This window comes from Rhea pennata, chromosome 31, assembly GCF_028389875.1.
Source record: "Rhea pennata isolate bPtePen1 chromosome 31, bPtePen1.pri, whole genome shotgun sequence".
In the NCBI taxonomy this organism is placed as follows: Eukaryota; Metazoa; Chordata; class Aves; order Rheiformes; family Rheidae; genus Rhea; species Rhea pennata.
In genome coordinates this window covers 1,324,232-1,344,795 of record NC_084693.1, presented here as the reverse complement: position 1 = coordinate 1,344,795, position 20,564 = coordinate 1,324,232, and the positions used below count along the sequence as shown (strand labels likewise).

Genomic DNA, 20,564 nt, shown 5'->3' with positions numbered 1-20,564 from the left:
GGGACGCGGGGGCTGGCGGTGCCGCCGCTTACCTGGCACGCTGGTCCGAGAGCACTGCAGGCTCCGCAGGGAGCGGGACAGCGGGCTGTCGCCGTCGGGGCTGGGCGGCTGCTGGGACCACTCGTCCGCCTCCGCGCCGGAGCCCCCGACGGGGGTGGCCTCCGCCGACGAGCTCTGCCCCAGCGACCGCAGCAGCTCGCGATGGGCCGTTTCCACAGCCTGGACGGCGCGGGGAAGCGCGAGCATAAAGTCAGAGCGGGTGGACGCCGGGCCGGGGTCCGGCCCAGCGCCGCCTTGCCGGGCTCCCTCCCTGCTCCCAGCTCACCTTCAGCCTGTTGAGCTTCAGCGTCAGCTGCTCGATGGTGCGGAAGATGAGGTCGACGTCGCGGACGGTGCTGGAGGGGGTGGGGGGCTCCGGGGGCCCCTCGGCAGCGCTGCGACACGCTGGCTCCTCGCACTCGTGCTGCTGGGAGCCCCGCGGGGCGCCCGGAGAGGCCGCGCCGGCGCTGGGGGGCTGCGAGGGGGCCTCGGGCTCGGTGCAGGACTCGGGCGGCCCGGCGGGCATGCTGACGTAGAAGTAATTGCCTGGAGCAGGGAGCAGAGGCGGCGTCAGCGCGGCGCAGGCCGGGAGCAGGGACCGCGCCGGCGTGCGCCCTGCTCCAGCGGGCGCCTGGTGCCCTCGCGGGGTGGCTTTGGCTGCCCAATCCCGGTGGCCTGGCAGGCTGGGAGCATCCGGCCACAGACCTGTTTTGCAGGTTGCGCTGGGCCGTGGCTTCCTCCCAAAGCTCGGATCAGCCCTGGGGACCAGGCTCTCGCTGTCCTTGGCCACGGGGTCACGTCCTGCTCAGGGACGTGGCCACCCCAGGGACACGTTCTCCCGAGGGACACGGACCCCCCCCCAAGGGACAGGGGACATGAGGGCACCCCCTGCCTGGTGGGAAATGGGGACACGGCCCTCCTGGGGACATGGGGACCCGGGGACACAGCTCCCTGCAAGGCTCATGGAAATGGGGGGGACGCACAGACGGACTCATTACCATCTATATTAGCTCCGCCTCCTTCCTGCAGCTCAGTTTCTGATTGGCTGCTGCTTGGTGAGGGCGTGGCCTCCTTAGCACCCTCTTCCGGGGCTATGCACCCCCAAAAGAGGAGGGGGTGGAAGGAGAGGGAAAGGGTGAGCCAGCCCCACCACCAGCAGCACCCCACCACCGGCATGCACCAGCACCACACCATCAGGACCCCACCACCAGCATGCACCACCGGGACCCCAACACCAGCACCTATCAGCACCCCAAAATCAGCATGCACCAGCATGCACCACCGGGACCCCAACACCAGCACCTATCAGCATGCCACCACCGAGACCTCGTCACCAGCATGGATTAACACCCAGCACCCCAACACCGGCAGCCATCAGCGCTGGTCAAGGCCCCGCTACCAGCACCCGTGGCAGCCCCCCGCCATGCACCCGGTGTGCCAAAGGGAGAAGGGGGGTGATCTGCACCCCTTAGCCCCTGCACAAGCCCCCAGCACCAGCAAAGCTCATGCAGGCAGAGACCCACCAAATCGCTGTAAGGGGCAGGTTAGGGTCAGGAGAGGGGTCCCGTGGCACCTGCACCCACAGCTGGCCTGTGGGATCCCCCCACCGTGGCACCCAGAGATGGCAGCCCGGGGGTGTGTAGCTAGATCTGAGTGCGTGGGAGCTGCAGGGCAGCAGGGACGTTGCATCCAGCCTGGGAACCAGGCCCCGATCCGGGCTCTCCCCACCGCACCCCGCGAGCCTGCCCCACACGCGAGGGCAGAGGCGCTGGCCGGAGCTGGCCCGGGCGCTCCCCGCCCCTGCCCGGCCAAGCCAGGCTCTGAGCAGCCCCTACCTTTCCGGACAACTTTGTAGCTGCTCTGTTCCTCCATGGCTGCCGCCAGACCCGTCTCCTCCCCGCTCGCTCCCGGCATCGGCTCCGTCCTGCCACCCACTGCGTGGCTTAGGCCGGGCACCGCGTCCTCGGCAGGGCCAGCCTGGCCCAGGGGCTCCGTCAGCAGCTCTTGGGAGGCCGAATCCTGGCTGGAGAGCACTGAGTCCCAGGCCTGGCCGGCACCCCCGATGACGGACGGCGTGGGCGTCAGGTCATCCTCAGGCTCCGCGTCCCGGCAGGGAAGGAGCCTCCGCAGGATCAGGAGCCGCAGATTCTCCACTAGGACCGGGGTGGGGACAGAGGCAGTTTGGGCTTCAACCCTGGCGCCTGCTCCCTGCCAACGCACCGGAGCCGGGCGCCAGCCCGGAGGCACTCACCATCCTCCAAGGCCGCCTCGGCCAGCCCCTCCGCAAAGACGGGCCCTGGGAGCGCCAGGCGCATGGCAAGCCCTGGGCGCTCGGCCGGGGGAGCGTCAGCCAGCTCCGCGCTGGGCTCGGCAGCCACGGGAGCTGCCAGCAGCTCTTCCTCCCCCTCCTCCACCTCGCTGCTCTCAGCCTCCGGCTCCTCCAGCAGCGCCGGCTGTTTCTCCTTGCCCAGGAGCTCGGCAGGATTGTCGTCCGCTGCAGGGAGAAAGGGAGCGCTCAGATCTGCACCCAGGCCCGTTCCCAGGAAGGGGACACGGTGCAGGTGGCCCAGCTGCAAGGAGGGCCGGGAGGGGAGCCCACCTGAAGAGCTCTCTTCTGCCTCTGCTCTGGAGCTGTTGCGTTGTGACAGGATCGGGGAGACGTTGGGGTCTTGTAACACCAGGCTACTGAGACCAGAGATGTGTTAGGCTGGAGCCAGGGGCATAGAGGCAACTGGGATGCCCAGGGCTAAGGTCCAGCAGGGCCAGGCTGCTCACCTGGAGGGTGCCGTTTGGGTGGGCTCCGGCGTCCTGCGCTTGGGGGGGAAAGTGGCATTCCTCATGGCGCTCTGCACCGCCTCCTCCAGCAGCTCCATCCACCTGCACGGCCGAGGGAGCGCCGTCAGCTCCCCGGGGGGCCAGTACCCCGGCCACGGCCCCTTCCCCAGGCACACGCTGCCGCTGCCCCTCGACGTCGGCCCCATCCCTGCCGATCTGCCATCCCTGCTAAACCTTACGTGTTTTTCTCGGAGGATGTCAACGCCACCAGCTCGTAGATTTGGGGTCCCAGCTCCGACGTGCAGATAATGAAGAGGGCTCGTTTATCTGCGTGGGGGACACAGAGGGACGAAGATGGGAAAGGTCAGGGCACAGCTAGTGCTTTACCTCAATCCCCCAGCGTGGCTGGACCAGCTTGGCTGTGATCAGCCATGGCTGGAGGACAGGCTGAAGTGACAGAGGACATTTCCCAGCTCTTGCCTCCCTGCAAATTACGTGGTGGGCCTGTCCAGCCCAGCCCAGCGCTCTCAGGCAGCTGGGGACGCTGAGGGAGGCCAGATCCCCTCCCCACTGGCTCCAGCCCTGTTGGCCCTGTCTGGTTTCCCCCACTACCTGTTGCCACAGAGCGGATGAGCACTGAGTTGAGCTTGAGGACAGGGCTGAAGGTCTGCTTGTTGTCTGAGGAGCCCAGCGCTGTCTTGCTGTGGCATTTCAGCACCAGCTTCTCATCTTGCTTCTGCAACAGCACCAAGAGGTCTTCGAGGAGCAGCACGTGCAGATCTGGGGTGGGAGAGGAGACAGAGAGGGGAGGCTCAGTCCCAGGAAGCATTCTCAGGATTTAGGGACATGGTCACAACCTCAGGGCAAGCAGGCAGAAGCTCACTTCTGGCAGCAAGGAGGCCCCACCAGCATGCTGCCCCAGCCCTGGTTGGCAAAGAAGGGCACAGGATGTCCCCATAATGCCATGCCCTCAGTTCAGCTGCTGGGGCTGGGGTCAAAGACCCAGATCCCAGTGGATGCTGAGGCTGCAGAAGGAGGTCTCCTTGGCTCTCTCACTTGAAGGAAGGTTCATACCCACAGTCTTGTCCTTGCTGATGCGCCAGGTGAGTGGCCCTTCGTGGATCATGCGTCGGGAGGTGAGGTCAAGGCTCTGCAGGAGTTGGGAGGGCAACAGTGAGCACACGCCAGGGCAGGGCAGGCCCTTGCTGGCCCCCAACCACTGCCTGGGAGTTGGTGCTACCTTGAATTCAGCAGCCAAGGGGTTGTTGGTCCTCTCCAGTGAGGTGGCATCCAGGCGCTTCTGATAGCCCTCCAGCCGGTGCCGATTCTCTGCTCGCTTCACCGCCTCATTAACGTATTTGAGGATGTCCCGACACTGGTCCCGGGCTCGGCACAGCTTGTCGTGCTCCGAGGTGCCCGCTGGGATAGGAGAGAGCAGAGCGTGGGTCAGGAGGCAGCAGGACCTGAAGGAGGTGGGTCCCTCTCCAGCTGCAACAGGTTCCCATCCTCACAGCTGCATCCCAGGCACAAAAAGCCTCCATCCCAGAGCTCTCTGCAGACAAGAAGGAGATTTCCCCCTCCAGCACCCACCCAGCATGGCTCTTTCTGCTGGAAACACAACATAACCTCTCCATAGCCCTGAGATTTTACCCTAGAGGAAGAGGGAGGAGGCATGAGTCCTGTATTAGAAAGCAATTGCTTTCTGCTATTCAGAGGATGCACTTGAGACGGGAGCACATTGCTAAGCAGGATAAGCGTGACTGGGGACTCCTGGGAGCAGGCCAAGGTGACCTCCTGAGCACCTCCTGGCTCCTACCCTCGGTATGCTTGAGGATATTCTCCAGCAGCAGTGGGTACTTGGTCAGGCGCTGCATTTCTGAGATGATCAGGTCCTTGAGCTGCAGGCGCCTGCACTGCGGGTTGCTTTCTGCTTCCTAGAGAGGAAGGAAGAGAGGGCAAAGGCCCTGAGGTGAGATCAGGGGAAGCCAGGAGAGCTCTGGTGTGAGGAACAGCTCAGAAGTGCTGCCTAAGAGAGGGACAAACCTGCATGAAGATCTGGAAACGGCTCTCCTTGCGCTGCTTGGTTTTGATCAGCTCCAGGGCAATGGATTGGTAAGAACAGAAGTCAGCAGCGACTTGCTGGATTTCCTCTTTGGCCAGGCCATCAAACTAGGAGGAGCAGGGGAGGACCAGGCTCAAGCAGTCACCCCGAACGCTTGGCTCATCTCCTCCCAGAGGCACGAGAAGATGCCTCTGGGAGTTCTTTCACTTTCTTCCCTCTGGGCAGCTGTCCCGCCTTACCCGAGACAGCATGAGATCCCCAATTTCTTTGATGATTGGTCCTTCTTCCCGGAGCTTCTTCATGGATTCAGAGAGAGAATCTGAACAAGAGTATTTGAGAGAGACAAAAAGGACACGTTTAATGGGGTATGAGGGCCACCCAGCTTTCACCTACACACTGGATGTGCAAACAGCCACATCCTGAGTTGCCTGCCTAAAGGGTAAGGTCTTTCTCGGCTCTCCAACATGGATCCATGGAAAAGGGGCTGTGAGTCAGGCTAGGCTTCAATTATGGCTGTCACAGAAGCAATGTGTCAAAGAACATGACACCAATGCCTGTCCTAGAAGTGTACCATGCAAAGGTCTCCTACAGACTGGTCATCACAGACACAGGCATTGGCAGATCCTAGAAAAGCCAGACTCTGGAGAGCTCCCAGGAGAGGAAAACAGGAAGCCAGAGCAACAAGACAGTATGAAGCTGTTGGCAGGGATGATTCAAATGGCTGGTCACTGTGTAGGAACCCAGGGGCAGCCACGGACTGCATGGACTACCCTGTAGCCCTGCTGCAGAGGGAGGATTTCCAGGGAAGGAAGCCCAAGGAGGGAAGGAAGAGGCTTACTGTGGATTTCTATCACATCAGGAAGGTTGGGGAAGAGGAGTGCCAGCTCTTCCCGGGATAGTAAGCTCTCCTTCTTCATTCGTTGGTAGAAGAGGAAGTCCAGGACTCTGAGGATCCGGAGATGAGACCCTTCCGTGGCAAAAAGCTCTGTGCAAAAGGCAGGCAGGGGTAGACAAGTCTCCAAGGGAGTTCCGTTGTTCCGCTGTGCATCCTGCCAGGATGCCTGCTATCTCCGCTGGAGGCAGGAGACACTGTCCGTGCCCCTTACCATTTATCACCTCCTGGCGGTCGATCTCCTTCTGCGGCAGGTTGGCCACCACCTCCCGGCTGACCATGTGCTGCCAGTTCTGAGAGTCCAGCTCTGGTTCGAGGTCTGAGAGCTGGCCTTGGTCATCCTCCAAGAGATGCGGAAGGAAGGGGTCGACGCCGAAACCCAGGTTGGGTGACTCGATGCTCCTGGGAGGATAAAAGGTGGAGGTGGGAGTACTCTGCAGTCACATGGATCCAGTGAGCCCACCCCACAGTGCTCCCAATACAGCCAATATCTACCTGGGCCCTACTTGGGCTTGAACCCGGGACCTTCAGCACAAGAAGTACAAGCCTCTGACTCTTGAGCTAAAAGACTAGGTCCCCCAGCAGACATCTATATAGGTCCATTAAGCTCCTGTGTGAGACACAAGGGAACAGAGATGCCCCCTAGCCCTAGGAGGATGGAGAGCTACTATTAAACAGCAGAACTGCTTCAAGCCAGAGGGACTCCCTCCCGGAGACAGCTCCGGCAGCCCTGGCAATCACCTCCCCTTGTGTTACGTCAAAGCCCAGTTATGGGAAGGGAAAAGCTAGGAAGATATAAATGGAAGGAGCCCCCATGACCCCCACAGCAAGAGCACAGCCATGGGCCGTGCCATGGGCAGGCTGCATGCCCCACTCCAGTGGCCCTTCTCCTCTGTAGCAAAGCAGCAAGCCCCAAAGATCCCAGCCAGCCCAGGGCTTGGCTGCGTGGTGGTGTACGGATGGGAGAGGCAGAGGCTGGGCCACTCACCTGCGTCCCATCTTCGGCGTGTACGGGGGAGTAGGATTTTCCAGCGACCTGGGGAGGGAACTGAGAGTCACCCTTGTGCCCAGAGGAGAGACTGCCCGCTCCTCCCTCCACTGCTCCTGTGGACTAACAGGCTTATCAACAGCCTTCCTGAGAAGCAGCAATTCAGCCCAAGGGGTTCAGCTTTTGGACCCCAGGTAAGGCAGACACCAAAGGAGCCAAGCTCCCTTTTGAAGGTCCTTTATACCCAGCTTGGGGCTTGGTCAGCAGCTCTCACCTTGTGGACAGGCTGGAAGCGGAAGACGACGCTGACTGATGAAGCCTCGTGGCCTCAGCTGCGGCATCCATGTCCACGTCGCTGCGGGACCGAGGCACGTTTTCTGCTTTCCGAGATTTCTTCATCTCCTCCCGGCCTTTCAAGCTCTCTGAGCGGCCCAGCTTGACTTCCGACCGGGAACTGCAGCAGGCAAGGCAGGGAGACAAAGCCAAGAACCGTCAGGCTTAGCCCAGAGAGACGAGCAACGATGTGCATGTGCCTGCAGACCTAGGACCTCAGCCAGAAGCTGCTGCAAGTCCATCGAGAGCACAGGCTGCACGCCTCCTCCAGGCCTGCCCCCTCCTGCCTACCTGTCTGACTCCAGCAAGTCCTCAGGGAAGCTGCCGGTGGAGAGACGCTGCGTGCCAGGCTCCTGAGTCTCGTAATGCTGGTTGTTCTCAAAGTGCTGGATAATGTTTCTCACATTGCCAGGTTTGACTGCTGGGACGAAGGCAACAAAGCAACCCTGGTGAGATCCAGGCTCTGCTGGCCGGTGCTGTGCTAAGCCGGAGCAGGAGCCGGAGGAGGAGGACACACTTGCATTGCCTCCCACCCCACAGCGCTGCAACCTCGGCCATCTCCCCCTCGAAGCACCATCCAGCTGGAGCTGCAGGAAGCGAAGGCGCTAGCAGCGTTACTATCAGTTATGAAGTGGGGTTTCCTCAAGGCTGTCTGCCACCTTTCTTGGAAGGATATGCCAAGCAGGTGCTTGTGCCTGGACACCCAAGCATGGGACTGAAACAACCTGCCGTCGAGAGGAGCCCTTTGCCCAGACACCGCAGCACACGCACTGGCTGCAGCTGGCCCAGCTGTGTCCTTCCAAGCCCACCCCAACACGCGATGCAACAACACAGAGTACCTCGGGGTGGAGGATAAAACAAAACTAAGCACATGAGGTGAATGGCAAATAAAAGAAGAGGCCTTTTACCTTCAACAGGGGACAAAGGGACATGAAATGCTGAAAGGAAAAACAAAAATGAGATGTCAAATCAATCCTGCATTTCAACAACAAAGGAGCCAAAGAGGGAACATGTAAGCTAATGCCATGAGAACTCAAAGCGGAAGGGGAGCGAAAGGAATGTGCACACCCACGTGTACACGCACACACACGTGTACGCACTCTCCACCACCTCAGTCCACCCCAGGAGCTCCTGGGTTGCGATACTTTTAAAATATAGAAAGCAGCATGTAAGCCCGCAGGAGGGTTATGTAGGAGGAGTTTTTGGGGAGAGCTAAGCTCAGCTCCCCCCGACTCCCCTCAGAGTCGTTTGGGAGCATGAACAGTTGGGAGGCAACAGGTTTCCAGTGAACACTGGAGAACGAGTACAGGTGGCCGATGAGAAGCGTGGGGGAAGTGGCATTTCTCAGCCAGCTGAGCCTGCCCGCAGATAAGGGGAGTCCGAGAGGTGCTAAAGGCTGCTCGACTGCCCTGTGCATGCACTAGGCTGCAGATCTCCTCCAAGTAGCGTGGGAGGCTGGAGGATGCACCATCACAGCAGGTCCCAATACTCACTGCTCTGGGAGATTTTGGGCTTCCCAATGTACTTGAGGATGGGGTTGCGCTTCTTGTCTTCCATGGCATCCTTGTCCTTCTTTGTGCTACTGCTCTGTTGGGACACATGCGGAGCACTGATAAAACCATGTGTTACAACGTGGACACCACAGGGGCTCTGAGGGTAACCCCAACCCTCAGGGCACTGGCTTAACACTGCAGGAACAGTGGCACTGATCGCACGGGGAAGGGATGGAGCTCACCAGCTCTCCCTCCATCCTGCCCGACTCCTCTGATGTCCCCTCCCCTGCGCTACTGTGGATTATTACCAGGTGGGAGCAGGCACCACAGTTTCACCCTAGTGCTAAGAGACTGTTCAAGGCGCAATGGAGCAGGGAATCTCTGCAAACCCCTAGGCTGTCTCAGAGGAGCTAGGGCAGAGAATGGCAACACCCTGGTCCCAGGGCAGAGGAACACCTGCCAGCAACCCACCCACCTTCTTGGTCTTTGGGAAGAAGGGAAGCCACTTGTCCTTGTCCGGGAGGGATTGGGCCTTCTCGCTGGTGCTGGCCAAGCGGGGCTCCCGGCTGCGGATGCCTGTGTGGTTCATATACGTGCTGAGGGCAAAGGCCATGGGGGAGCTGGAAGAGAGGAGAGTGTGAGGCAGGAGATCAAACACCAGGACAGGACACCATAGGGCGGAGGCAGCAAAGAAAGCAGCCAGGACATCCCATGGGGCTGCAGAGTGACAGAAGGTCCATGTGATCCCAGGAACGAGAAGATGCCTGGGTAGGGACACATGGCAAGTGAGAGGAAGGAGGGAGAAAGAAAGAAAGAAAGGCAAGAAAGCTTGAGAAGGCAAGCTGGAGCAGCAGGGGGACAGGAGGGGGCTATACCCAGGGCACCAAGACCCTGAGATAAGTGGTCACCCTGCTCTTTCCCCAAGGCCACCCTGACAGTTGACGAGGATACGTCTGGCACTGAGCGGGGATGCTGCGCTCCAGCATGGGAAGGGGATGCTCCTGCAACTCCTCCTGGGCCCCCTGGTGTCTCCCCAGCTAACATCTGTATTGCAGTTACATCTGGACACACAACTGCGGTGCCCCAGGAGCTACTCACCTCCTGTCCTCTTCATATTTTGACCTAGACAGAAACAGATGGGGAATAAAAGAAGAGCTTGTTTGCAACGGGCTCCTGTGCTCAGTCCCCAGGAGAAGCTATCCCAGGCAGGGTGCAGCCTGCCCTCCCTCCCTCCAAGCCCCCTGCAAACGCCCTCTCCTCTGCCCCAAATGCCATCACCCCGAATGCTGGCACCAAGCTCTCCCTCCAGACTTTAAAGGTAAATCTGTGGAGCCAGGGAGGCAGTAGGATCAACAAGCTGAGCTGATCCCGTGCCTCCCCCCCACCCGCCCCCGATGTCCCAGCCCCGAAATCCAGGGAGAGAGGAGCTCCCTATGCCACAGCCTGGCACTCACAGAATGTCGCCCAGCTGGGCCAGCTGCTTCTCGGCCACTTGGCGCTCCTTCTGAGGGTCCCCGTCCAGGTCCAAGAGGTCGTTCTCCCCATACAGGCTCCCCAGGCCCATGGTGCGCTTTGTCCTGCAGAGAAGCGGACATGGGTCAGGGCCATGAGCCATGGCCACTCGGGCACCGGTTCCTCGGAGGTGAGAGGAACCCCATGTGGTCAGCAGTGCAAAGAGGAGCAGGTCAAGCTCTATGGGGTGCCTCAGCCGCTCTGTTACCTGTAGTCCTGGATCTGCTCCTGTATCTCAGGCATCACCATCTCCTGAGCTTCAAGGAGAGCAACTCGGACATCATCCCCGTACCGCAGGCGAGTCTCTAGGGACACGAGAAGAGAGCCAGTGTCACCAACTAGGCTCGGCTTGTGAGGAAGGGAGCAGAAGATCTTCTGGCAGCCCCAGGTCCTCAGGCAGAGTAGGGCAGGCGGGGAGATCTCAGTAGCCTCTGTTAGCCTTCCCTCCCCCAGGGCTCGGCTCCTCACTGTTTGCTAGCTGGAGTTTTAGCTGCCCGAGGCAGCAACTATCTCTGTCTCCCATTCTGCATATGAAGACTTAAGACATCTTCTCCTAGTAAAGGAGAGACCTCCCAGAAAGAGACTTCTGCAGGACGACAGGGACAGAGCTGGGAAAGGACCAAGGAGTCCCGATTCTAAACACATTCCCTCTCTATCAGGGTAATATGCTGAAGAGCAGAGAGGGGTGGGCTGCCTGACCTCTCTTAGATGTTAGACCACTTTCAGGAAAGCCCTGAAGAAGTCCTTTGGCATCCTAATAAACAGTTCTTATTCAAGGTGAAGATGTCAGCAGTGCTGGCACGCAGACAGAGTCTTGTGGCAGACTCTGTTACATACTGCCTGGGCTCTGACAGAGTCACATCCTCACTCACCGATTTCAGTCAGAAGCTGTTCAGACACTTTCACTCTGAGAGGCTGGAGAGGGAAGACAGAACAAAAGCACAATTCAGCATCAGTTCGTTTTCACTGCAGAACAACATGATGAATGTGGCTGGAAGGAGCTGTGGATACGGTGCACGTGCTGGAGCCACACTCAAACCAGCGCAGAGGAGAGCTGCTTAGAGAGGGTGCCCCACGCTCCTGCACCATCGCTACTTGGCAACTTTTGCAGCCAGCGGCGAGAAAACAGGAACCTCACACACTGATCAAAACACCCCACTAACTCAGCCCCCAATACACAAACCCTTGCTGAGCAGTATAATTGAAACCTGCTCCCTCCAAGGAAGCACTGGCCAAGAGGCCGTAGGAGTGCTATGGAAGAGCCTGAAGCCATCACCCCCACATCCAGGAGCCTCCTCTCCTGCCTGCAGTGAGCTGCCAGGCACGGAGACAGCCGCAGTTGTGCAACGCTTGGGTACACTCATTATGCAAGTGCAGTTACTTGCATCAGTGAAGTACTAACACATCTTAGTGCAACCAGCGGCATCACAGCAACGGTCAATGGCAAAAATACGCTATTAAAAAGGAATCCTCATGCAGAGAAGCTACATGGAAATGCAACAGCGGTTGGCCTTCCAGCTGATTCACCTCCCGTCTCCCACAGGAGCAAGGACTCCTATGCAGGTTCACAACCAAGATGCAGGTGAGCTCCTGCCCTTACCGCGTTCCTGTCCAAGAAGATGTTCCAGATTTCCTTCCCCAAGATGCGGGAATCCTTTGTGGTCGTCTGCTGGCAAACGTCCGTGCATAAGTAGAACAGCTGCAAGGAGGGGGGAACAGAGAAGATGGGCAGGGGATAAAAAGGGGGAAGATTAAGAAGCAGGAAGGAGAAATACTTAATAGAGCAGTGGCCGTAGCAACATGAAACAGGAAATGATCACAGGGACCTCGGCAAGGGCAGTACCCTCACCCATGCCATGTCTAGGAGAGGAAGGGGAGGAAGTGAAATCCTACACTGTATTTCCCTCTCATGTGCACACACAGCTGTGGAAACCACTGGTAGGCAACCTGCGTACAGCAGGCCAACACACAGATCAGGCCGCACACGGGCAGCTACTTCAGCCTCACGCAGCATCTCGAGAGCGCTGCACAGGGGCTGTAGAGCACGGCAGAGCCCAGGATGGAGCCTGCGCTTTGTGAAGGCACCCAATAAACACACACCACCCTAGAGCCCCCAGGGAAAAGGAGAAGGTATCAAATATGCCAGCCCATCTGGATTTCCCCTGTCCTTGGTGCCTTGGTGCCATCAGTGCCAGGCACTTTGCTTACCAAGGGACTGGGATCTGCCTGGGAGAAGATGTAGCGTAAGAAGACGCCTAGATGCGCCGGCCGGGATTTCAGCTTCCCTAGGTCTTGGAAGAGGGAGTCACACTAGGCAGAGAAGAGACACAAAGGAGGACAAGCTAGTTAGGAAGGAAAGGAATTAACCCCTCAGGAGCAGGTCCACCCCACAGCTCATCACTAGGGTAAATCTCCAGCTCCTTTATCCCTTTCCTCATTGCAGCAGAGCACGCTTGGTGGCCACCTCCCTCAAACCAGCACAACCAGCCCGACCTTGGACATCCCCTATACAGCTGGGTCAGCAGCCAGGCTGGCTGCAGCACTGGCTGTTATCAGGAAAAACCCTTCGCATATGCAGGAACTGCCCCTACAGATACGGGACAAAAGCCAAGAATATCTTGGAAGCCGTTACCTCGTTATTGAAATATCCCGGGTCGTAATCCTCCTCTGGCCCAATGATGAGGGGCCGAGCTGTGCGGTCTAGTCCCTGCAGGAGACAGGAGAGACAGCTAGGATCCCAGCAATGGCTTTGAGCAACTCTGGGTCACTGCTGGGGGTCGAGCACTGTCAGACTTCCCCTCCCAGCAGTGAGACCCCAGCCCGTGGCCCCTCCGATGGCACGGCCTGGGCGCTCTGCTGTCCCATCCCCAGCCCACCTGCTCGGCAGAGGGGGCGAAAGCGGTGTCGGAGCCCTGCCGGCGATGGTGCTGGCACATTCGGGAGGTGATGACGGGGGAGGTACGCGGGCTGTCCAGACCGTGGTCGGAGAGAACGGAGTTGCGGTTCAAAGAGATCTGCTCAGGACAACGACAGGCATCAGGGGAGGCAGCATGGGGCCGGCCAGCCTCCACGCTAGCACCTGGGTCAGGAACACCTCTCATCCACCAGTGAGAGACGCCCAGGGCTGTCTCTAGAGCCTTTTCCAGGTCAGAGACCATAAAAGGAAAGACTCTGAAAGAGTCCAAAGAACTTGGAAACCACACAAACCCTTAAGGTCTATTGGAAATGCTGCTCTTTGCTAAGATGAGCTTTAGCATTAGGAACACAAACGAGGAACTTAAGGCTTCAGGACTGATGCAACCATGTCAGACTAAGGAAATTCAGAGCCATGACTATATTATGAGAAATTCAGCTTCTTAAGAAGGTAAATAAACAATTAGAATCGCAAATTTATGTCCTCAACTCCTAACGGGGCTATGAGGCCAGGATGCACAGATCCCTACATCTGCCCTTGCTGCAGTTTCCATCCACCTCAGACTAGATCTGGACAGTTTTAAATTACACTTTTCTTCTCTCTCCCAGGGCCTGCAGAAGTAGAGTTGGGCTGCCCTCTGCAGCAATTACCCTGCTCTTACCTCGCTCACGGAGGGGAACCGCTCTGTGCCGGACTCCAAGCCACTGTCACCATCCTGGGAGTCCAGAGAGAGGCGTCCTGCCACAGAGAACAAACTGAACCATGTGGAAACAGGCAGGAGAGCCCGTATGTATTGGAGAGTGGGAAAGGTGCAAAACACCACCAAAACTCACCTTCTGTTGCCCTGGAATTGGCCAGGCCAGCGTCACCACTCAGCCGCCCCAAATCCTGGAACACAAGGACATGCGTTGGAGCAGTGGGATGTTACCCAACAGGTGGGGACACCCAGGCACAGAGCAAGGGACAGGCCAGCCCACAGCTGCTTCCACGAATTGCAGTGGGTTCTGGAGACCAGGAGCAGCTCCTTCTGCTGACTGGACCCCACTGAGAGATGGTTCACCCAAGCCAAGCGCAGGCAACTCAGGCAGCCACACTGCCTTGCTGAGCTTGCTGCATCCCACCTGTGCTCGCAGCACCCACACTCAAGGCTAGATGGGCCCCACAGCATGCAGCTCCCACTGCATTCAGAGGGTTTTCTTGGCCAGGTGACAAGAGTCACCTCAGGATCACCTCACTGTGGCTAGATCCAGTCCAAGCTCCAACCCAGAGGGTGGCAGGACAACTGAACCAGCAGTAACTCTGGTAATTCCCTGTGCAACTCCAAGGCATTTCACATACCACAGAGCCACCGGTCTCCTGTCGGATTTTGAGCTGCAGCTGGCTGACCCGCCGGCGTGCGCCTTCGATCTGCTCCTCCACTACGGTGGCAGGATTTCGGCTGTATACCTCGTAGAAGCGCTGAGCGGAGAGATGAGAAACGACCCTTATGGCAGCTCCATCCCAGTAAGTCTGCCTGCCATCTCCCAGGAAAGGGGCAGCAACACCCAGCACAGCTCGTGAGCGCTTGGCTGCAGAACTGCTGATGTGTGTGCATGAACGGGCCATCCATGTGCCCCAAGGGCTCCACAAGGGTCAGCGAGCAATGACAACATCTGCCCCCCCCAAATATTATACATCTCAGGCACCAGTCAGGTCTCTAGCACTAGCAGGAGGGTGTCAGTCCCGCCTGGCAGGAAGGTGGGATGAGCTGCTCTCAGTGCTAAGAGCTCAGAGAAGGGAATAACCAGCCCAAGGGCTGCCCCAAGCAGAAGGGCTGGCAACTCCATCATACCTGTAACTCTGCCTCCTCCTGCCGCAGCATGTTCCGGAGAATCTGTGTTGCGTGTTTTTGAACTTCAGGGTCCTGGAAATTAGGATGGACATGAAGAGACAGACTGAGTTTCATCCTCCTCTTCCCTCCCATGTAGGGCGGCGCGGAGGGTCACAGCAGGGCAGCAGCTCAGGCAGGACAAGCCACACGTGCCTGTCACATGGGAGCACCACACAGTTTGTTACCTGCAAGGGTTTGGGGCCGGTGATGCGCTGCGGAGGTAGCGGCGGTGGGGGAGGCGGCGGGGGACATGTCGGGGTGATGTGGGGAGCCCCTGCCATGCTCACATCTTGCTGAGAATTAGAGAGCCCCACCGAGGGCGGGGGAGAACCCAGGAGGGTCAGAGCGACGTAGGCACCAGCTGGAGAAAAATTCAAGGAGTAGGAAAGGGAGGGAGAGAAAGATTTCCATTATTCACTGTCTAGTGGGTGCAGGAGGTGCAGGCAGGCTGCTGAGCAATGCAGCGAGGGCTGAGTTTTCTCCACGACAACGTCTGCTGAGCAGGCTGGGCGCGTGCTGCTCAGCCTGGCCCCAGCCTCCCCGGCGCTTTGCCCTCCAGTGGCTCCCACTAATCTCCCTAATCATCTAATGGAAACGTGCTCCTATACGCCTGCACTACCTCCTCCCCGCCTCACAGTGAGGGATAAAGAGCCCGTGCAGCAGCTCAGGCATGCTGCCCTGAGAAGGAGAGCCACTGGGATGGCTGGGCAGAGCAGCCGGGCAGGGAAAGACCGGGACTGCCAGTCATCTAAGATCATGAGGCGTCAGGCTGGCCTCGGAGCAGTGACAGCTCCCCCAGCCATACTCACATTTGATTAACTTCACCACTTCGAGATGAGAACTGTTTGTCACCATCGTGCCGTTCACCTGGGAGAAGAGAAAGAGAGCATCAGACAGGCATGTGCAGCAGAGTACGCTGTCCTGAGCAGAGACCCGAGACGCGCTGGGAAAGCCTGAAGGCGATGGCTCTGGGTGCCCACCTTGACGATCCGGTCCCCCTCTTGCACCCCTGCTCTCATGGCTGCTCCTCCTGCAACGTAAGAGGCAGACCATTTTTTAGCCCACAGTGAATATGGATAAGCCCTCTTCTGCCCACAGAATAAGACCCAGCACTTCCTTAACAGCATTTTCCAAATCATGGAGGATGAAGGGCCCCAACCCATTATCCCACCATCCCCGATGACTCCTGCACATCTACAAGCAGTAAGAGGCTACCATGTGCCTGCATCCAAATGCAAAAGCAGGGCCCCGGAAGAGCAGTGTTATTCTGCCTTTTCTCCCCCTGCCTACTCTTTAACAAAACCGATGAGGTTGAAATCCATGAAAAATTCTCTTTTCCTAAAGCCAAACCCAAGAGGAAATGTTTCCATTAGGTTCAATTCCAAGCCGAGGGCCTAAGACATGGCAGAGAGCTCTGAGAGTGGAAAGTACACTGGATTGTTCAGATTCCTTCAGCTTTAATAGTCTCATTATTGGCAGCTGAAGGGAGAAGGGGGGGCAGGACTCCCTGCTGTCCGGCACCCAGGGTGGTCATTCGCACTGGGGCGAGGTGGGTGTGAACACGTGCCACTGACCACACAGACAGCAGCACCGCAGGGAATGGGACCCAGGGGGCCTCAGCCCCCAGCTCTGTGCCCCCAGCCAGACCCGCACGCCCAGGGGTCCCCCGGGGCGACAGGGGCCGACGCAGGGGTCTCTCCCAGCAGCTCCTGCTGCAGGAGAGAGGAATTCCAGCGTTAACCTGCCCTTGAAACTTGCAGCATTTTCCCTTTCCTATATTCTCATTTTTCCTGGCTTTTGGGCTAGAGGGGGGGGAAGGGGAGGAGGCTGGAACATCCGCTGTAAAATAAGCAGTTCATTGTCTATTTTAATTGCTGCTCCAAGCTCTGCCACCCCGCAAAGTCATTATACAGCAAAACCGGCAGCGTCTCCCGCAGCACCGCGCCAAGAGCAGAGCGCTGCTGAATCTGTGTTTACTGAGGGCTACAAAAGGGAATTCCCCACCCACCCACAGTCAGCAGCTCCCTGGATTATATAACCACACCGGGAGCACGCAGCGGTTAACCTGTCGCTGCCTGGAGAGCTTCCCCACAGTGTGGGGAGCAACGCCACCCCACACGGGCAATCTGAACAAGCTCACCCCATCGCCTCCTTCCTCCCCCCACCAACCGCGTGCTCCGCTGTCCTCTTCTGAAGAAAGACGTCAAGCCAGCAGCTGGAAGAAAATCCCCTTTCTCCCACATTTCCACAGCCCCTGAGGGACGTGGCCCTAAGCAGACGAGGAGAGGCCGCAGAGGCCGTGAGGGTCCAGTTCCTGCTCACCTGGCCGCACAGACTGCACGAGGACGATGCGGTCCCCGCTGACTGTGAAGCCAAAGCCATGCTGGTCCTTCTGAATGATGACACAGCGCTGGACCAGACCTGAGGAAGCAGAGGAAGGAAAGCAAGTGAGGCTCTGAGCAAGCGCCAGCTTGGCCTGGACCAATTTGTCCTGGCTTCTGGTTCCTGGGGCTGCCGCTCCTGCCCGTTCTCCACAGCCAGAGAAGGGGTGCACAGCCCTTGAGAAGTCAACTATGCTTTGGCAGGAAAGCTGGCTCTCCATCCCCGAATCACATGGAGCGTGAGACGGTGTGCAGAGAACACCCACATGATTTTCGGCATTCTGCTCCATAGCCTCCCCCAAAATCACACTCAGAGCCACAGGTTTGCACTGGGCACTGCTCTCAGAGTGGCTCGGGAGGGGACACGTGCTTGGGATGCCGGCTGAGGCTCTGCAAGCAGCTGGGTCACTCACTTGCTAACCTCTGCGGCAAGACTTGCCAGAGCTCTTGGGCTGCTTCCACGCTGCTCTGGCAAAACGAGGGGCATGGTTAATTCATCCTCACACTAAGGGCTCTTTATGCTGCCCAAATGATGTAAAGGGAACATGGCAAGAAGCAGAGTCAGACCCCAAATCTCCCAAGAACAGAATGGTCATCACTTCTGGCTACACTGTATTAGTAACTACTGAACTCTGGCCGAGTTGTTTTTCTCTGAGCAACCCAACCTCCTGCAGCCTCCCTTGTCTCAGGGCTGCAGCGAGGGAGCTCCTTCCTGCCTCCCAGGCTTTTAGCCTCCAAACACACCTGTTGTAAAGAAAGCTTCAACCTTCTACTTGTGGAAACCGAGGGCCTACCAAGAAAGCAACCTTGCATTAAGCACACGACCCATGGCCCCCCGCGGTGATCTAGTTCCTTCATCCATGCAGCCGTTTGGGCCATCACAACTGCTGGTCTTCCCCCAGCCCAGCGGGGACGTTTCTGCACGCTGCAGTGCTCAGGGGCTGTTGGCAAGCTCTGGGTGTTGTCCTAAGTGTCCCCCCTCTCTATCTGGGCCCTGGGGGCTGACAAGAGCCCACAGCGAGCAATGCTGAATACCTGCCAAATGCCTCCTGTAGGCTCAGCACCTTTGCTACATCCCCTCTGAGCACCTTGGCTACATCCCCTCTGAAAACAGGGCTTCAGCCTAAGCACAGACATCTGCCCTGAGAAGAGCCTCTGGCCACAGGCACCTTTGCAGCCCCGCTCCCTTGCTGCTAGGCCACTCACGGGCCAGCCCAGAAAGGGTCCTGTGCTCCCCACACACCGCTGGCCTTGGCCAGCTCACATCGCCGCTCTGCTCCTTGGCTTCCCTGCAGTAAATGGGACAGAAGAGCTCTGTCCCACCCCAGGAGGACACTGCAAGGACGACGCTGTACAGCCATTAACGCCCCTGCGCATACAGACAGCTACTCGCCTGGCACCGGCCACATCCTCTAGCACAGCAGAAGTGGAGGAGGGGGAAGGAAAAATCTACCTGTGGTTTCGGTGGAGTCAGAGGGTTGGCGGTGGTGCCCAGGAGACCTCCGTTCTGAAGACGAATCGCCCAGGGAAGACAGGCTGCTTAACCTGCGGGGGGTGAAGCGAAGAAATGTCAGGCAGGAGAACAAGTGAGGGAGTCATCCTCCATCCCCCGCCGGGGACTCGGCTCTCGCTCTTGCTCAGGAAGGACAAACACGCAGAGCTGCTCGGCAGCGGCTGGAAAGCCACGGCAGCCTGCACTGGCTACTGCTGCCTGGCCCCCGGCTGCCCGGGGAAAACGCTTCTCCCTTCATCCCCCTGCCAGCCTTGATCCAGAGCTCCAAGGAGAGCCTGGAAGACCCCAGGCTCGGGGCCAGGGCCTGAGGTCTCACGCACGTCTGGGAGGACGCTCGAAGGGAGGAGCCGGTTGGGGCTGCACAGAATGAGCAGGGTTTGGACAGAACAGCGAACGTGACAGGCAGGAGAGAAATGCGTCATGCAACGCGCACACACAGCATGGGCGTTCGGCGCCGGGGCTTACCAGGCTGCAATGGGGCTGATGGAAGAACAGAACACGAAGCAGCGAAGGATGGATGAGAGAAAGACAGACAGACAAAGGACAGTTATTTTATATTCCTCCCCTCTCCCCTATCCTCGCCAGTCCTGCAGCGAGGCTCTGGACGCTGGGCTGACAAGCTGGCTGCGGCTTTTTGTGCATGGGAAGCACGCAGCACATCCCCTAGCTGCTGTGCTGGACGGACTGCTTCTCCCTGGGGTAGGAAAGGAGGGGGCTCATCTCAATAGCTGTTTTTAGCCCCAGCGTTTCTTCTCCAGCTAATGGAGCCTGGAGAAGTCAAAGCAAACCCCAGCCGTCGGGCAGCCATCACTGCAAACACCACTTAAAGGAGACAGCGCCTGCGCTGCGGCGTTCGTCGATCCTTGCCTGTGGCTGCTCTGCCAAGTCACAGTACCCACGTAAGCTCGGTGTGCTGGCAGGAGATGACATGTGCTAACTCGAGTTATGGCCTGAGGAAACCACACTCGAGCTGGATTTCGAGTCACCTGCACCAAAGACAAGCCTCATACTTGTTCTTTGCCACCTAGCCAGGGCTACACTGAAAACAGCACCCCAGAGCTAAGCGGCCCTGCTCCCTTACCCCTCCTCAGACGATCTGACTCTGCTGGTCCTCCAATCTGGCACTATCCCAGAAAAGAGGACCCCGGAGCAGGGCCTCCCACCTGCATCCTTTACCCAAGCCACTCGGGCTCCCTGCTCTGACGCCGTCCTGGAAGCAGGACCCCAGCGGCGAGATGTCCTCCTTGGCCACTGTCCTAGCCCTCCTCCTCCCATCCAGACCAGCCAGACCCTTGCTGCTCCAGGGCAGGAGCTGAGCGGGAGGATCACAAAAGCAACAAAAGAGAGAAAAAGTAAGGTTTTCCCAGCATATCTGATAAAAATACCAGCTGGCCTTTGCCTTAAAGCGCCCAAGACTGTGATGAAGCGAGGGTGCAGCATGAGAGCACGAGCGCCAGCCCCTTCCCCAAGCCCTCTTACCTGGGCAGGTGAGGCTGCCTTTTACTGCCTGGTCTGCTGCCAAGGAGGGAGGACACAAAACCGACACCAAAGACAGGTGAGAGATGGCGCAAGGCCCCGAGGACAGCGTTGCAGGGGAGGGGAGAGCAGAAGAGGAGACAAACAGATCAAGAGACAGACGCGGAGCACACGACCCGGCGACAGCGATGGTGCGCCCGCACCCCGCGGGGAAGGGGCCAGGCAGCGCGTCGGGGCCCGCCACCACCTCCCTGCGCCCTCGCTGGCTTCCCCCTCGCTGCGCAACCTCGTGGCGTTTGCAGGACTCGGGGCAGGA

The 20,564-nt window shown here is 58.6% G+C and overlaps 1 protein-coding gene across 3 annotated transcripts in view; it reads right to left on the bottom strand.

Moving 5' to 3' along the window:
- Window positions 1-20,564, bottom strand: part of ARHGEF11 (Rho guanine nucleotide exchange factor 11) — a 35,246-nt gene that overhangs the window by 1,140 nt on the left and 13,542 nt on the right. Inside the window, exons 2-40 of one of the 3 annotated variants that reach the window (XM_062597753.1) lie at window positions 18,713-18,804; window positions 17,201-17,299; window positions 15,859-15,908; window positions 15,688-15,745; window positions 15,064-15,239; window positions 14,840-14,911; window positions 14,347-14,466; window positions 13,842-13,896; window positions 13,670-13,746; window positions 12,971-13,108; window positions 12,727-12,801; window positions 12,303-12,404; window positions 11,695-11,793; window positions 10,967-11,009; window positions 10,303-10,399; window positions 10,037-10,159; window positions 9,681-9,704; window positions 9,058-9,202; window positions 8,583-8,676; window positions 7,998-8,027; window positions 7,381-7,510; window positions 7,031-7,210; window positions 6,757-6,804; window positions 5,983-6,170; window positions 5,715-5,861; window positions 5,116-5,195; window positions 4,858-4,983; window positions 4,631-4,748; window positions 4,055-4,233; window positions 3,889-3,964; window positions 3,427-3,594; window positions 3,054-3,141; window positions 2,815-2,916; window positions 2,639-2,724; window positions 2,291-2,533; window positions 1,875-2,192; window positions 1,038-1,130; window positions 326-585; window positions 33-219 (exon numbers count right to left, since the gene is read on the bottom strand). In XM_062597753.1, the coding sequence (XP_062453737.1) occupies window positions 33-219; window positions 326-585; window positions 1,038-1,130; window positions 1,875-2,192; window positions 2,291-2,533; window positions 2,639-2,724; window positions 2,815-2,916; window positions 3,054-3,141; window positions 3,427-3,594; window positions 3,889-3,964; window positions 4,055-4,233; window positions 4,631-4,748; window positions 4,858-4,983; window positions 5,116-5,195; window positions 5,715-5,861; window positions 5,983-6,170; window positions 6,757-6,804; window positions 7,031-7,210; window positions 7,381-7,510; window positions 7,998-8,027; window positions 8,583-8,676; window positions 9,058-9,202; window positions 9,681-9,704; window positions 10,037-10,159; window positions 10,303-10,399; window positions 10,967-11,009; window positions 11,695-11,793; window positions 12,303-12,404; window positions 12,727-12,801; window positions 12,971-13,108; window positions 13,670-13,746; window positions 13,842-13,896; window positions 14,347-14,466; window positions 14,840-14,911; window positions 15,064-15,239; window positions 15,688-15,745; window positions 15,859-15,908; window positions 17,201-17,299; window positions 18,713-18,804 (4,586 nt within the window). The remainder of the gene's footprint in view (window positions 1-32; window positions 220-325; window positions 586-1,037; window positions 1,131-1,874; window positions 2,193-2,290; window positions 2,534-2,638; window positions 2,725-2,814; window positions 2,917-3,053; window positions 3,142-3,426; window positions 3,595-3,888; window positions 3,965-4,054; window positions 4,234-4,630; window positions 4,749-4,857; window positions 4,984-5,115; window positions 5,196-5,714; window positions 5,862-5,982; window positions 6,171-6,756; window positions 6,805-7,030; window positions 7,211-7,380; window positions 7,511-7,997; window positions 8,028-8,582; window positions 8,677-9,057; window positions 9,203-9,680; window positions 9,705-10,036; window positions 10,160-10,302; window positions 10,400-10,966; window positions 11,010-11,694; window positions 11,794-12,302; window positions 12,405-12,726; window positions 12,802-12,970; window positions 13,109-13,669; window positions 13,747-13,841; window positions 13,897-14,346; window positions 14,467-14,839; window positions 14,912-15,063; window positions 15,240-15,687; window positions 15,746-15,858; window positions 15,909-17,200; window positions 17,300-18,712; window positions 18,805-20,564) is intronic. The other 2 variants (XM_062597755.1, XM_062597754.1) reach the window with 2 other exon arrangements.